At 54.4% G+C, this 14531-nt stretch overlaps 1 protein-coding gene across 1 annotated transcript in view; it reads right to left on the bottom strand.

The window, feature by feature from the left end:
• Positions 1–11498, bottom strand: part of TMPRSS9 (transmembrane serine protease 9) — a 29562-nt gene extending 18064 nt beyond the window's left edge. The window contains exons 1-4 of the mRNA XM_084795638.1: positions 11297–11498; positions 2866–3045; positions 741–868; positions 67–134 (exon numbers count right to left, since the gene is read on the bottom strand). Of these exons, the coding sequence (XP_084651764.1) occupies positions 67–134; positions 741–868; positions 2866–3013 (344 nt within the window). The 5' untranslated portion in view covers positions 3014–3045; positions 11297–11498. The remainder of the gene's footprint in view (positions 1–66; positions 135–740; positions 869–2865; positions 3046–11296) is intronic.
• Between the last annotated feature and the right edge of the window lie 3033 nt (positions 11499–14531).

The following is a 14531-nucleotide window of genomic DNA, read 5'->3' as shown; positions in this document are numbered from 1 at the left end:
AGAACCTTCTGGCACCTCCATAATGTCCACCAAGTGTGCCACGCCCTCACAGAGGCCCAGACTCACCTATAACTAAGCACTGTGCAGCCTGCACAGCTCGATTCTAACTCTGTTTTCCGGAAACTACTCACAAACTGCAACAGAAACAAGAGCAGTGATGATACAGCCACAGTGAGATGGGACCACAGAGCCACGGGCAGGGCAGGGAGGGGCACCGTGAAGTTAGCAACCTTGTGGAAACACTCCTGTCAATAAATACCAAACCAGCACAGTGCAGTGTCTGCACGCAATGGAGGGAATATAAGAATATATGGCACGTCCGTCTTGTAACCCAAAGGTTGAAATCAACATCTCAAACAGTTACAGGGACGTCCTTAGCTGCACAGGTCACAGCAGCTGATTGGCAGGAGATGGACGGATGGATGGGTGGATGGATGGGTGGGTGGATGGGTGGATGGATGGATGGATGGGTGGATGGGTGGATGGGTGGATGGGTGGATGGGTGGATGGGTGGGCTTGACACATGCCTCAGCATTGAGGACCTTGTGGACATTTGCTCAGTGAGAGACCATCAGAGCATGGACTCTGAGGTAAGCGATGTCCAGGACAGAGGTCTACACATGTGATGCATGTTCACTCCTGTTTAGCTGGTGGAGTTGGAACCTTCAGCACCTCCTGTCCGTCCCATGCCTCAGCTTCCACCCAGCTGTCTCCTGCCTCCAGGCCGCAGTTGCACGCACCAATGTTTGCAGAGCAGCGGTGAGCAGGCGGTAGTACTCAGAGGTCTCCTGCTGCAGGGAGCTGGTGAAGTGGATCCCATGTAGCTGTGCAGTGTGCTCCACGTGGACCCTCTGTGCTGAGAGAAAGGCTGTGGACAAGGACCGGTGCCTGGTGAGAGAGCCGCACCGTGGGCTTGATGCCCCGTGTCCCCGCCAGGCCTCCACCCACACAGGAGACCCAAGGTACTCCCAAAGGTTGACCACCTTTGCTGAAGGACTCTAGGGGACCTTCCCAGGGACCCCCAGAAACAGTATAAACCTTTTAGAGGCCAAGTGACCTCAGGTGTCCCCAAAGTCTGCTTCCTTGACCTGAGTCGAGGACATCACAGATGTCCCTCAGGAGACCTCGCAGTGTGTTCCAACCTGCTTCCTAACACAGGACAGCCATTACTCTAGAGGACAGAGCAAGCCAGGGAGGGGACCTTTGCACAACTTATCCCGAGGCCACACTCCAGCCCTGCCTGGATGTCAGGCCATCAGGTGTCTCTTTCACTCTCTATCTTGTGTTTGAGGCACGGTCTCTCACTGAACATGAGATTACCAGCTCAGCTAGCGTGATGAGACACAGAGCCCAGGGATCTTCCTGTGTCTCCGACTCTGAGATTACAAGCGCAGGTCACTGCACCTGGTGTTTTCTGTGGGTCCCGGATTGGGACACTCTAAGGCCTGAGCCATTCCCAGCCTCTCTCCCGTTTATTCGTTTGAAGCAGGGCTCCGCTCTGTAGCCTTTGCTAACTTGGATACTACAACACCCCCACAGCCTCCTAACAGGAGTGTCTAACTGTGACTTGCATCATAGAAAGAAGTGAAAAGCAACAAAACGCATGAAACAGGTGAGGGTGTGCCTCGCTGGAGGCTGAGGCATGAAGAGGGTGGCATCATGGGCATTTTAAGACAAAGAGTGCCATAGCAAGACCCAGCTGCAGACAAAAATTAAAGAGATGGCTCAGCTGTTAGGCCCTGGTTTGGTTCCCAGCACCAACATGGCAGCTCACAACTACCTACAATAGCAGTCCCAGGACTCTGGCACCCTCCTCTGGCCATCGTGGGTACTGCATGCATATGGCGCACATGAAGGCAAAAACACTCAAAATCAGCCTGTGTGGTGGCGCAAGCCTGGGATCCCAGCACTCAGGAGGCAGAGGCAGGTGGATCTCTGTGAGTTCGAGGCCAGCCTGGTCTAAAAGTGAGTCTAAGACAACCAGAAATACACAGAGAAACCCTGTCTCTTAAAAAAAAAAAAAAGCACAAAAAAGAAAAGAAAGAAAAGAAAATTCCTAAAAGCATGCAGGGCACGTAGAGGGCTATGAGAATGCAACTGCCAATGCCAGGCATAGCCACTAGGGGGCAGCAGTCAGCCATGTCAGACTGCAGTAACCCAGAAATCCTGAAAAGGCTAATAAATATTATAGTTGTAGAATGCAGAACAATTATTAAAAATTTCTTTTGGGGGCTGGAGAGATGGCTCAGAGGTTAAGAACACTGTCTGCTCTTCCAGAGGTCCTGAGTTCAACTCCCAGCAACCACATGGTGGCTCACAACCATCTAGAATGAGATCTGGTGCCCTCTTCTGGCCTGCAGGTGTACATGCAGGCAGAGAACACTGCATAATAAATAAATAAACCTTTTTTTTTATTATTCTTTTTTCTCTTCCTCTCTCTCTCTCTCTCTCTCTCTCTCTCTCTCTCTTTCTCTCTCTCTCTCTCTCTCTTTCTTTTGAGATATGGTTTCTCTGTGTAGCCCTGCCTGTCCTGGAACTCGCTCTATAGACCAGGCTGGCCTCGGCCTCGAATTCACAGAGATCTGCCTGCTGCTGCCTTGCAAGTGCTGGGATCAAAGGCGCGTGCCACCGCCACCAACAGTCCATTTTATTCTTTTCCACACAAGGTTTCCAGTTTGTGTTCATCATCATGGTCTTGCAGGCTGGCTGAGGCTCACTCATGTCCCTAGCCCTTCGCTGGGGGACCCTAAGCCACACCTTTGTAGCCTTGGCTGACCTGGAACTCAGGATTCTCCTGCTGCCACCACAAGGGGCTGTCAGACACCCACGCGTCCTCTACTCCGAGGACCCGTCCTTCCTCCTTACCCAAAAGGACTCCTAGGGTGAGGATGACAATACCGACGGCCACCAGGGCGGTGACAGCCGTTCGGGAACAGCCAGAGTCTGGAGCAGGGACAGGGACATCTTTTGTCACCTCTGACACAAGTTGTAAGTCAGGTGCGGTGGGTTCCATGGCTCGGCAAAAGCAAGGCTCCAGCTAGACACCTGAAAAAAAGGGGGGGGCAAAGGATTTGTCTGACACTCAGCCACTGTAGCCCAGCCTGTTCAGCATGGCAGGATGAAGGATGCACCCAGAAGCCAGGAAGGAAAAGATGTCAACAGCCTTGGGGTGTGCAAGATAGCTCAGTGGTTAGAGCGCCTGCTGCTCTGGCAGAGGACCCCAGTGTGATGAACCACGCAGCTGGTCACAGCCACCTGGATGTCCAGTTCCAGAGGAGCCACCGCCCCCTTTTGGCCCCTGATGGTACTGGACTCGCTCGCACACAGACACATAATTCAAACTAACTGAATATTCATAAAATGAGAGCGCCCAGGTGCACATGGATGTCACACGCTGCAGACACAGCTCTGCAGTGGAAGTCTGTCCCTGCAGCGTTTCCGTACGTCATTCCTGTGTCAGACTGGGAAGGCTGTGGGCACCTTGTTTGGAAGCTATGTTAGCGCACACCTGTGATTGCAGCGTTTGAGAGGCGTGGCCACAGGATGGCTGTGCATTTGAGGCTAGCCTGGACTACAGAATGAAGTCTGCTTCTAGTCACCAAAACAGCAATCTTAGCCGGGCATGGTGGCGCACGCCTTTAATCCCAGCACTTGGGAGGCAGAGGCAGGAGGATCGCTGTGAGTTCGAGGCCAGCCTGGTCTACAAAGTGAGTCCAGGACAGCCAGGGTCACACAGAGAAACCCAGTCTCAAAAAAAAAAAAAACAAAAAAACAATCTTAACCCTGGATCTCAGGCCGAACCCAAGCCCAGTGTCCCATCCTCTTGGGACCCTGTCTCTACTCGAAATGGCCACTGCTGACCTCATGGCCACCACACACGGCAGATGTGACATGGCGAGGCCTGGCCGTGACACACACACACACATACACACAGAGTAGATGAAACAGGGCAAGGCCTGGCTGTGACACACACACACACACACATACACACAGCAGATGTGATAGGGCAAGGCCTGGCCAACACAGACACACACGCACACGCACACGCACACACACAGGGCAGATGCGACAGGGTGAGGCCTGGCTGTGACATACACATGTGCATATACACGGCAGATGTGACAGGGCGAGGCCGTGACACACATACACACGCACGCACGCACACACGCACGCACGCACGCACGCGCGCACACACGGCAGATGTGACTCAGGTCTTTATTCTTACACTTGAACTACTGAGATTCTGGAGGAGGAAAAAACCAAACTGTCTTTCCAAATCCCTCACCCAGGAACAAAAGCCACAGAGATGCACTGAACAATGAGGCTTCAGCCTTGGATAGCTGGGGAGACCTCATTGATGGCCACACATGCACACACACACACACACACACACACACACACACATGCACACACATGTACACACACACATACACACACATACACACACGCATGCACACACACATATACACACATACATACACACATGCACACACATGTACACACATACACATATACACACGCACACATACACACATATATACACACATACACACATGCACACATACACACACACACACACACATACACACAAACGCACACATACACACACGCACTCACGCACGCACACATTATGCTCGCTCGTCACGTCCCTAAAGTCACCACCAGGCCCTGCCTAGTGTCGCTGTTCACAGAGCTCTTGTTGCTATTGAGGCCGAGCACAGACGCGCCATTCAGCACTTTCTCTCCACAGTAACTACCGGGGCCTCCCGGCTGCAAGACACATAGTCCGAAATGGGGCCAACCCGACTCTGTGAGCCCAGGGAGACCGGGCCACCAAGATCTGCTTCACAAGAGCCAGGTGTGGTGGTGTGCCCCGTCATCCCGGCACTCAGGAAGCTGAGGCAGGGGGGTTTCTGTGAATTCTAGATAAGCCTGGGCGACCAAGTCAGAGACTATCACCAAAAGTTGGCGGGCAGGTAGCTGGAGGGCCTGGCACACGCAGTACTTTGTGTGGCCAGCTCTGGTCCACAACTGTGGCTCAGGGGCCAACTCTAACCTGACACTGGGTTAGTAAGGTTTGTTGGGGTTAAACAGTGGTGTTTGAGCCAGGTGTGGTGGCGCACGCCTTTAATCCCAGCACTCAGGAGACAGAGGCAGGTGGATCTCTGTGAGTTCGAGGGTGCTCGCTGCCAAGCCTGGTGGCCCGAGTTCGATCCCTGAGACCTGCACGGCGGAAGCTCCAACTGCTGTGTGTTGTCCTCTGTCCTCAGTCTCGTTGGCACACTCCCACATAGACATACAAAGTAAACATGGAATCAAAAGAAAATAAACTGTAAAAAGCCAGGCACGATGGGTTACAGCCTTAACTCCAGCCACTGAGAAGTGGAGGCAGGCGGGTGTTCTAAGTCATTGTCGTCCACAAATCAAGTCTGAAGCTAGCCTGGGCTACATGAGACCTGTCTCAAAAAGCAAAACAGGAGCTGGAGAGACGGCTCAGCAGATAAGAGCACTGTCTGCTCTTCCAAAGGTCCTGAGTTCAATTCCTAGCAACTACATAGTGGCTCACAGCCATCTATACTGGAATCTGACTCCCTCTTCTGGCATACGGGTATATATGCAGATAGAGTACTCACACATAAAATAAATAAATAAAATCTTTAAGAAAACAAAAACACAAAACAAGGGCTGGGCACGGTGGCGCACGCCTTTAATCCCAGCACTCGGATCACTGTGAGTTCGAGGCCAGGACAGAGAGACCCTGTCTCGAAAGAAAAACAAAACAAAACAAAACAAAAAGAGAGAAACAGAGGAAAGGAGGGAGGAGGGAGGGAGGGAGGGAGGGAGGGGCCAGGGCTGCACTCACAGGCACCACAGACTGAACTATGAAGAGACAGAACCACAGGAAGTAAGCTAAGGGCCAGGAGCCACGCAGCCAACAGCCGAGCCACTGTGGGACACACCGAGCTTGTTTCCATCCAGAAAAATCCTGTGTCCCTGCAGTGCCAGGAGTGGGTATCAATGGCCAAGCACAGAAGGTTCAGGGCAGCGAGCCGGTGAGGCCACCCACCTGAGGTGACCCTGGGCCGCACGTTCTCAGGGAGGCCCTGACAGACACATGGCAGCATGTGGCTGCTCTGGCCAAGTCCAGCTGGGGCCTCCCAGAGGGCACGGAAACGGCATCCCAGAAGCCGGGAGGCCTGGCACAGAGGGAAGAGAGAAGGTTGGAGAAGCCAGAGCCCTTTGCCAGCCTCTCCCCGTGTGGGCCCTTGAATGGATGGCATTTTTGTAGGGGGTTGGGGCACTGTGGCCTCTGAAACTGTCCTTACTGGCTTCGCCCAAGTCCCCAGTCTGTGAATATGTCACCTCACTTGAGGACCTCTGCTCACGGGCCTCGGCTGACAACTCTGAGGTGGGAGGCAGCCTCCTCATCACTGGGGGCCCACTTTGAAATGAGGCCCTCAGAGCATGGTAGCTGCACTGCCGGCTTCAGAGAGGGAGGAAGGGGCCAAAACCCAAGGGACGTCAGGCATCTACCTGCTGAGATGGGGGAGTTTGGGAACTCCCCAGCTCTGAGAGCGGCAGCCCTGCCTCAACTAGGGCTGTAGAGGACAAGGAAGCTTTTTTATTGTCTTATTTAACTTTCTTTTATTTTATCTGACAGACCCTAGGTCTGCAGCCTAGAGCAGCCTGGAATTTGTGATTTTCGTGTCTCAGTCTCCAGACTTTTGTGATCACACGTGGATGCTACCACACTTGGCTTAAAGCGGTTTTTTTGTGTGTTTGTTTGTTTTTGATGTTGAGATTTCTCTGTATAGCCCTGGCTGTCCTAGAACTCGCTCTGTAGACCAGGCCGGCCTCCAACTCAGAGATGCCCCTGCCTCTGCCTCCTTGAGTGCTGAGATTAAATGCATGCCCCACCACTGCCAGGCCGAGGGATCCTAAAAACTAAAATCTTAAAAACTAAAGCCAAGGGTGGAACACGGGAGAGATAGCGCAGCTGTTAAGAGCAATGGCTGCTCTTGCAAAGGACCCTTTTTCCGTGTTTAGCGCCTGAATTGGGCAGCTCCCAGGTCTCTGAGGTTTAATATCTCTCTGGCTTCCTCAGTGCCTGCCCTGTGCAAGGACCCTCCCACCCCACAAGTATGCACATGACTTAAAATAAAACTTTTAAAACAGGTCCAGGCATGGGGCGCACGCCTTTAATCCCAGCACTCAGGAGGCAGTGGCAGACGGATTGCTGTGAGTTCGAGGCCAGTCTGGTCTACAAAGTGAGTCCAGGACAGCCAAGGCTACACAGAGAAACCCTGTCTCCAAAAACCAAAAAAAAAAAAAAAACCAACCAACCAACCAACCAAACAAAAAACCCAACTTTTAAAAACAAAATAAACAGAGAATGACCAAGGAAGACATTTGAAGTCAACCTGCAGCACCTGGGCACACATGTTACACACACAGTGTTCACACCTGTCATCTGAACACTTGGCAGACGACAGCAGGAGGATTACCTTGAGTCAAGTGCAGCATGGCTCAGAATGAGGCCGTGCCTGCCTCAAAACACAAGCATACCGAGAGGTCTGCGAGGTGGCTCAGCAGAAAAAGGCACCTGTAGCCAAACCTGATGGCGACAGTGCCATCCCCAGGAGACAGCCAGGTACTTAGGGCTGTCCTGACCTGCTTACTGCCACACGTGTACAAGTTAAAAAAAAAAAAAGCTGAGGGCCGCCACCACCTGTGGCTGGATCATCACTCTGGTTGCATGGAGGCTGGTGATCTCTGAGAAGTGATTATCTAAACTTCAGAGAAAAGCGCAAGATAGAAGGTTCTGGAAGATTCTCCAAGCAGGTAATCTCAGGCTACAAAGATATTTCCTAGAATGAGTTTTATTCTCCTTGTTGTTCGGAGACTGGGGGGTGGGGGTGGGGTTGCCGGGAAGAAAGGCAGTGAGGCAGCAAGTCCCCTCTCCCCACTTTTCCAAAACCACAGGAAGCTAAGTTATCAGCTGCTTGAGGGAGATCTGAGAACACCCCAAATGCGCATCAGCAGTTGGAGAACCTGCTCCCTCACAGTCCCGTGATGGCCACACAAAGCTTCCAGACGCTTCCTCTAAGGACCAGAGCACAGTTAACCAGAGATAAATCACACGTGGTCAGATCGGTGTCTGAGCTGTCAGTGGACACTGTCTGCTGTATCCCAGCATCCTCTGGGAAGCAGAAGGGTGCTTCTCCGGAGAGTGAGCAAGAGGACCCGGAGCTTGAGGCCAGCCACGGCTGTACAAAACCCTGGGGCTCAGCCGGGTGTGGTGGCGCACGCCTTTAATCCCAGCACTCAGGAGTTCGAGGCCAGCCTGGTCTACAAAGCGCGTCCAGGACAGTCAAGGCTACACAGAGAGACCCTGTCTCGAAAAACCAAACCCCAAACAAAATACAACAATAAAAAACAAAAACCCTGGGGCTCCATGGGTGCTGTGCTTGCCTAGCGCGCACAGAGCCCTGGGTTCCATTTCTAGCGCCACATAAGCCACCAGGCTGCACATGCCTGTCTTCCCGGCACTCAGGAGGCAGAGACAGAGGTCAAAGGAATGCGAGGTCATCCATAGCTAGGTACAGCGAGGCCTGCCTGGCCTCCGGTCTGAGACCCTTTCTCAAAAAGGAAGAAAAACAAGAGCCGAGGCTGTCATCCCAGTTAGCGGTGTGAGGTGACCCTGGGTCGTCAGCGCCAGCTACCTAGGGTCACCCAAATCATCCCAGCCTGACCCTCCAAGTCGGGGGTGGGGTGTGGGGGGGGGTGGGCTGTGGACCGAGCGGTGACTGTGAACTCAACAGGGTGACTTCTGTCTCCAGCCTCCTGGGCACGGCAGGCAGGGGAGGTCTCAGGCCAGCTTGTCCTCCACGCCACCCTAACTCTTGGCAGAGTCAGTTCTGCACTGGGTAGAGCAAGCGAGAGACAAGGCGCCTGAGAGAAGATGGAAGCAGCAGCATGATTCAGTAAGATGCCAGACACCGCCAGGAAGGAGGGGCGCAGGACAATCACCTCAGCACTCCTGTACCCTAAGGCTGCCGCCCAGGGTCATTGCAGCGGCGGCGGGGGTCGGGGGAGGGGAGCTGTGGGCGGGCTCTTTGAGCACACTTCTAGCCTTGTCTTACTTTGAGACAAAGTCTCATTCTAGCTTTGAACTCCCAATTCCTGTCACCTTCTGCTCCTTGAATAGCTGGGGTGACCAGAGCTGCCAGTTCTCCTCAGCTCGTCCCCTCCTCCTCCCCCCCGCCCCATCCTGGCCCCAATCATGAAGTAAATCACTCAGCAAGCATAATAGAAACTCAATAACCTGGCTCTTTTTCTATCTCTCTTTTTGTCTCTGGCGGGTTTTTTTTTTTTTCCCCTTAGCCTTGCAAGGGGAGAGATGTTTGGGAGAAAAACCATTGATGTGACCTGTGCAGTTCTGTCAGGATGATAATGTGCCCGGAAGAAAGAGAAGCCGCTGATGATGTGGGAGGCAGCTGAGAACCAGGGCGGGGGGGGGGGGGGGCGGGGGCGGGGGGCGTCAAAGCTGGAGGCTCAGAAATGGAGAGTACACACCCACGGCTCAGGGAAGGTGTTCACAAGGGGTCTGGCTGCACCAGGGGACTGGCTGCCAAGGCGTGAGTGGAGCGAGACTGCTCTGCATCCCCGTGCCAGTGCCTTCCCTGTCTCTGTAGCTCTGTCTCTACGTCTGTCTGTGTCGGTCTGTCCTTGTCTGTCTGTCTCCTTGGGTCTGTCTGTCCCCTTCTCTCTCCACACTAACAATCATGAGATCCTCACCTGCCCTCAGAGTCACAGTGAGGGGACACACCCAGCCAGAGTCTTTTTGCTCTGGCTCCTGAGAGCCACAGGTGGGCCAGGCATGCATGGAACCCTGCAGCCCTGCACACTCCCAGGCATCGGAAAACCCCCACACAATCCCCTCCTTGGGCCAGCACCAAGCAGGTGTGTCCCCTGTGGGTCACCACACTGGGACATATGCCCCCGTGTCCTGTGCTCAGCTCAGTGGGGACACTATGGGAGACCAGGATGAGGCAGGCCGCATACACTGCCTCTCACAGGCCTTGACACAGTCACACATCACCAATGGTGCCAGGACACAAAGCCACCAAAGGCCCACACGGCTGTGCCCAGCTATCCGTATGCCCTCAGACGCAGTCTCTGTGGACACGTGAGAAACACCACACACAGCCACATGTCAACACAACTGTCCGGATCTCGCGTGACCATGGGTGCAGCCACAAAGCTGCCACACACAGGAACACACCGAGCCACTGTTAGTCTCTGGTACATAGTCACAGCCAGTCTGGGCCACATGACATGGCGGGGGGGTGTGGGGGAGAGGCAGGCTCCAGCCCTGGGTGGTGGTGTGTGTGGCACTTGGAGACCAGCAAGGAGGTAGCCAGCACTCTGCCCCGGTCTGGGGACGGAGCTGCTGGCCTGAGTCCCCCTCAGCCACCCTTCCTTGGAATCTAGCAGGACTGGGCCAGACCTGCCCTGATGGCGTCCAGGAGCCTCAGGGTAACCGGATGAATGGGTGAAGGAGGTGAGAGAGACCAGCCATCAGGAACCCTTGAGGGCAAGCTTTGTCAGGCCTCGCCCACAGGTGCCACCACGAGTGAGTTCTGATCAGATCCAATGTCACCCGCGACCCCAGGCAGCCATTGTACATACAGTCCCCATCACTCATCAAAAACACCCATGAAAGCCCCTTCCTGGGGCGCATAGGGCCCCCCTTCATATCACACTATGTGACCACAACCTCCTTGAGTCATCCCCCCCTCATCCCCCCCTGTCCCCCTTTTCTCTTGAAAGAGGATCTCACTGTCACCCTGGCTGGCCTCAAACTCAGAGATCTGCCCGCCTCTGCCTCTCGAGGGCTGGGATTAAAGGAGTTCGCCACCACATCCGGTCCTCCACTGAGCAGAAGGGCTCCCACCTCCCCCCCCCCCTATACACACACACCCACTGAGCTAGCCAGTAATTCTCAGTTCTATCTAGAAAGATCCTGAAAAGCCGGGGTAGGGATGGGGAAGGTTTGGGTGGGTGGGGTCCCCTATCCTCTCCCGAGCCATCTCGGGACCCCCTACCTGGCCCACTCTGCCCAGCTCCCAAGCCTGCACTTCCAGGGAAGTATTCACGGGATACCCCAGCTTTTCCAGCCTTCACTCAATCTGATCCCCTGGGGGAGAGGGGCACTCTCACATCCCAGAGCTTTGTAAACCGCATACTCCATCTTCCCAAGGGAACTCTGAGGCCCGAGGGGACCCCGGCTTACCGAGTTCCAGCCTTGCAGCCGAGCAGAGCCGCACGAGCTGAGACAGCAGACACAGCGGGACATCTGCAAGCGGGAGCTGAGAGGGACCTGGGGGAGGGCGGGGCTTCCCACAGGTGGGCGGGGCTTCCCACAGGTAGGCGTTCCCTAGGCAGGTGCCACCCTCTCAAACGGCCTGGTCCTGAGGTCAGGGCCGAAGGTGAGGGTGGGGGTACGGATGGGGGAGGGGGCCGCGCTGTCCACACTGTGCAGAAATGGGACCGGGGATCAAGTCGGGACCTGACCAAAAGGGTGGATCCCTGACCTGCGAGGTGGGCTTCAGGTTTCAGTGGCCTCTGAGGTCCCCGGGGCAAGGGCGCAACATGTAGGATCGGGCTGTGTGTTCTTTCTCTGTCTCTCTGTCTCTCTCTGTCTGTGTCTGTCTCTGTCTCTCTCCCTCTCTCTGTCTGTCTGTGTCTGTCTCTGTCTCTCTCCCTCTCTCTGTCTGTCTGTGTCTGTCTCTGTCTGTCTGTCTGTCTGTCTCTCTCTCTTCCCTTCCTCCCTCCCTCTCTCCCTCCCTCCACCCTGGAAGGGTATCATCACGCAGCCCCAGGGCTGGAGAGATGGCTCAGTGGTTAAGAGCACCACCTGCTCTTCCAGAGGTCCCGAGTTCAATTCCCAGCACCCACATGGTAGCTCACAACCATCTATAATGTAATCTGATACCCTCTCTTCTGCAGATAAAGCATTCACATGCAATGAAAACAAACAAACCAACCAACATCAGGCAGCCAGCCCCAGTGGTCTTCAGACTCACTTTGTAGCCAAGGATGACTTTGAACTCCTGACCTTCCTGCCTTCACCTTGCCAAGTGCTGGGATGACAGGCTTTCCCTAACAGACCCCAGATCCCCTACAGGCCAGGTGAGCTCTCTGCCACCCCAGCACCCTGAACTGTGTTTGTTTGTTGGAGGCAGTCTCATTACATAGCCCTGGCTGTCCTGGAACTTGCCACGTAGACCAGGCTGGCCCGGAAACCAGATTCTCTTGCCTCCCAAATGCTGGGATTAAAGGTGTGTGCACAATACCCATCTCATTATTTACTTGTTTTTAGTGGTTTTTTTCTTTGTTGTTGTTGTTGTTTTTGAGACAGGGTTTCCCTGGCAGCCCTGGCCTTCCTGGGCTCACACTCTGTAGACCAGGATGGCCTCAAACTCAGAGATTTGCCTGCCTATGCCTCCCAAGTTCTGGGCTTCCCAACACGGATGCTGGGGACAGAACTCAGGACCTCCGCATGAGCAGCAAACACCCTCACCCCTGAGCCGCGTCTCTACCCATCTATCTCTAGCCTGTTTGCTCCCAGGCTGAGTTACAGGACGGCAGCCATGTCTAGCCAGTATTTACATGGGTGCTTTGACCGCTGAGCAGCTCCACAGCCTGGGAAGCATCTTTCAAGCTTGTCTTGCGATTTCTTTGAGGAGAAGGGGTGAAGGCCATAGGGAGCCATGTGCAGCCTGGAACAGGGGCCTCACCTGGGTGGGGTGTCACCTGGCCTCCTCGCCACTTGGCCCCCAGCCAGGTCCCCTGGCTCTACTGCGTCCCTTGTCCAGCTGACGGGTGCTGTGTGCACCCGGCTGGGCTCATGATGGCCTTGTGGCTCAGTAGCTGAGACCGGGCAGGTGTAACTCTCTAGAGTCCTGGGTTTAGGCTGGGCTCCAAACCCCTCCCTTCCTAAGGATGCTTCCGGTCTGCAGAGAGGTGCTGTCACTTCACAGGGACACAGAATGTCACCTCGCAGCTCTGCTCCTCACTCTTGGACCAAATGCCCAGGGCTACTGCTGCTGCTTTCTTCTTCTTCTTCTTCTTCTTCTTCTTCTTCTTCTTCTTCTTCTTCTTCTTCTTCTTCTTCTTCTTCTCCTCCTCCTCCTCCTCCTCCTCCTCCTCCTCCTCCTCTTCTTCTTCCTCTTTCTCTTCTTCTTCTTCGACAGGGTTTCTCTGTGTAGCCTTGGCTGTCCTGGACTCACTTTGTAGACCAGGATGGCCTCGAACTCACAGCGATCCGTCTGCCTCTTGCCTCCTGGGTGCTGGGATTAAAGGCGTGCGCCACTACCTCCTGGCTTCCCTGGACTTCTGATAGCCCACTAAACCTGCCAGTGGGAAACAAGTTCCCCAATTCCTGCTAACCTCAAGGCTGCCAACACCCACCCCTCCCTAGCTGGGCACCCACCTTTCCAAATGCTCCCTGTGGGTCCCTTAAGCGACTCCAGTGATCTCGTCCAAGCAGCCTGTGTTTCAGAGTAGATGTGGGTCTCATTCTGTCCCATCAGGCCAAGCCACCTGGGACAGAGGTGGGTTTTGGACTCATCCATGACACACATACATCAGAGGAGTGTCTGAGCCTTCACTCAGAGAGGGTGAGCAGGGGTGATGGATGCTCTGACCCACGCATCAGCAGGTGGGTGGGTGGGTGGATGGCTCCACAGTGAAACAGGACCACAGAGCCTCGGGCAGGACAGGGAGGGGCACTGTGAAGTTAGCAATCTTGTGGAAACACTCCTGTCAATAAATACCAAACCAGCACAGTGCAGTGTCTGCGCGCAATGGAATATTACTCAGTTGTGGGGGGAATATAAGACTGTATGGCACTTCTGTCTTGTAACCCAAAGGTTGAAAGCAACGTCTCAAACAGTTACAGGGACGTCCTTAGCTGCACAGGTCACAGCAGCTGATTGGCAGGAGCAGCTGTGTGTCCACAGAGATGGTGGGTGGGTGTACTTGGGCCTAAATTGATTTTTCTTTCTTTTGGTTTTACAGGCTGGCCTGGAACTCTGATTTGCCTGCCTCTGCCTCCTGACTAAAGGTGTGCGGCACCACTACCCTGGTTTTGTGTTTTGGTTTGTTTCTTTTGTTGAAGGTAGGGCCTTACCACAAAGCCCTGTCTGGCCTGGATCCTGTAGTACAGACCAGCTGGCCGTCACCATAAAGACGCACCTGCTTGTATGTGGATCCTGCAGTGTAGACCAGGCTGGCCGTGAACGTGGAGATGCACCTGCCTGTGTGGGCCACCACTCTGTCAGCTCAGCAGGGGTTTGGGGACCACACAAATCTCTGGTCCCTTCATGCAAACGAAAGCAGGGCATCATGGAGACAAGTGGTTAGGAACACGGGATCCGAGGCTACGGCTCCACCCACCCCAGCCACACCCTTGAGCACAAGCCACACCCTGGCTTCCACCACTCTGGAAAGACAAGAGGCCAAGG

The sequence above is a fragment of the Acomys minous genome (genome assembly GCF_964271855.1).
Source record: "Acomys minous genome assembly, chromosome: 9".
In the NCBI taxonomy this organism is placed as follows: domain Eukaryota; kingdom Metazoa; phylum Chordata; class Mammalia; order Rodentia; family Muridae; genus Acomys; species Acomys minous.
This window is presented reverse-complemented; position numbering and strand designations above follow the sequence as displayed.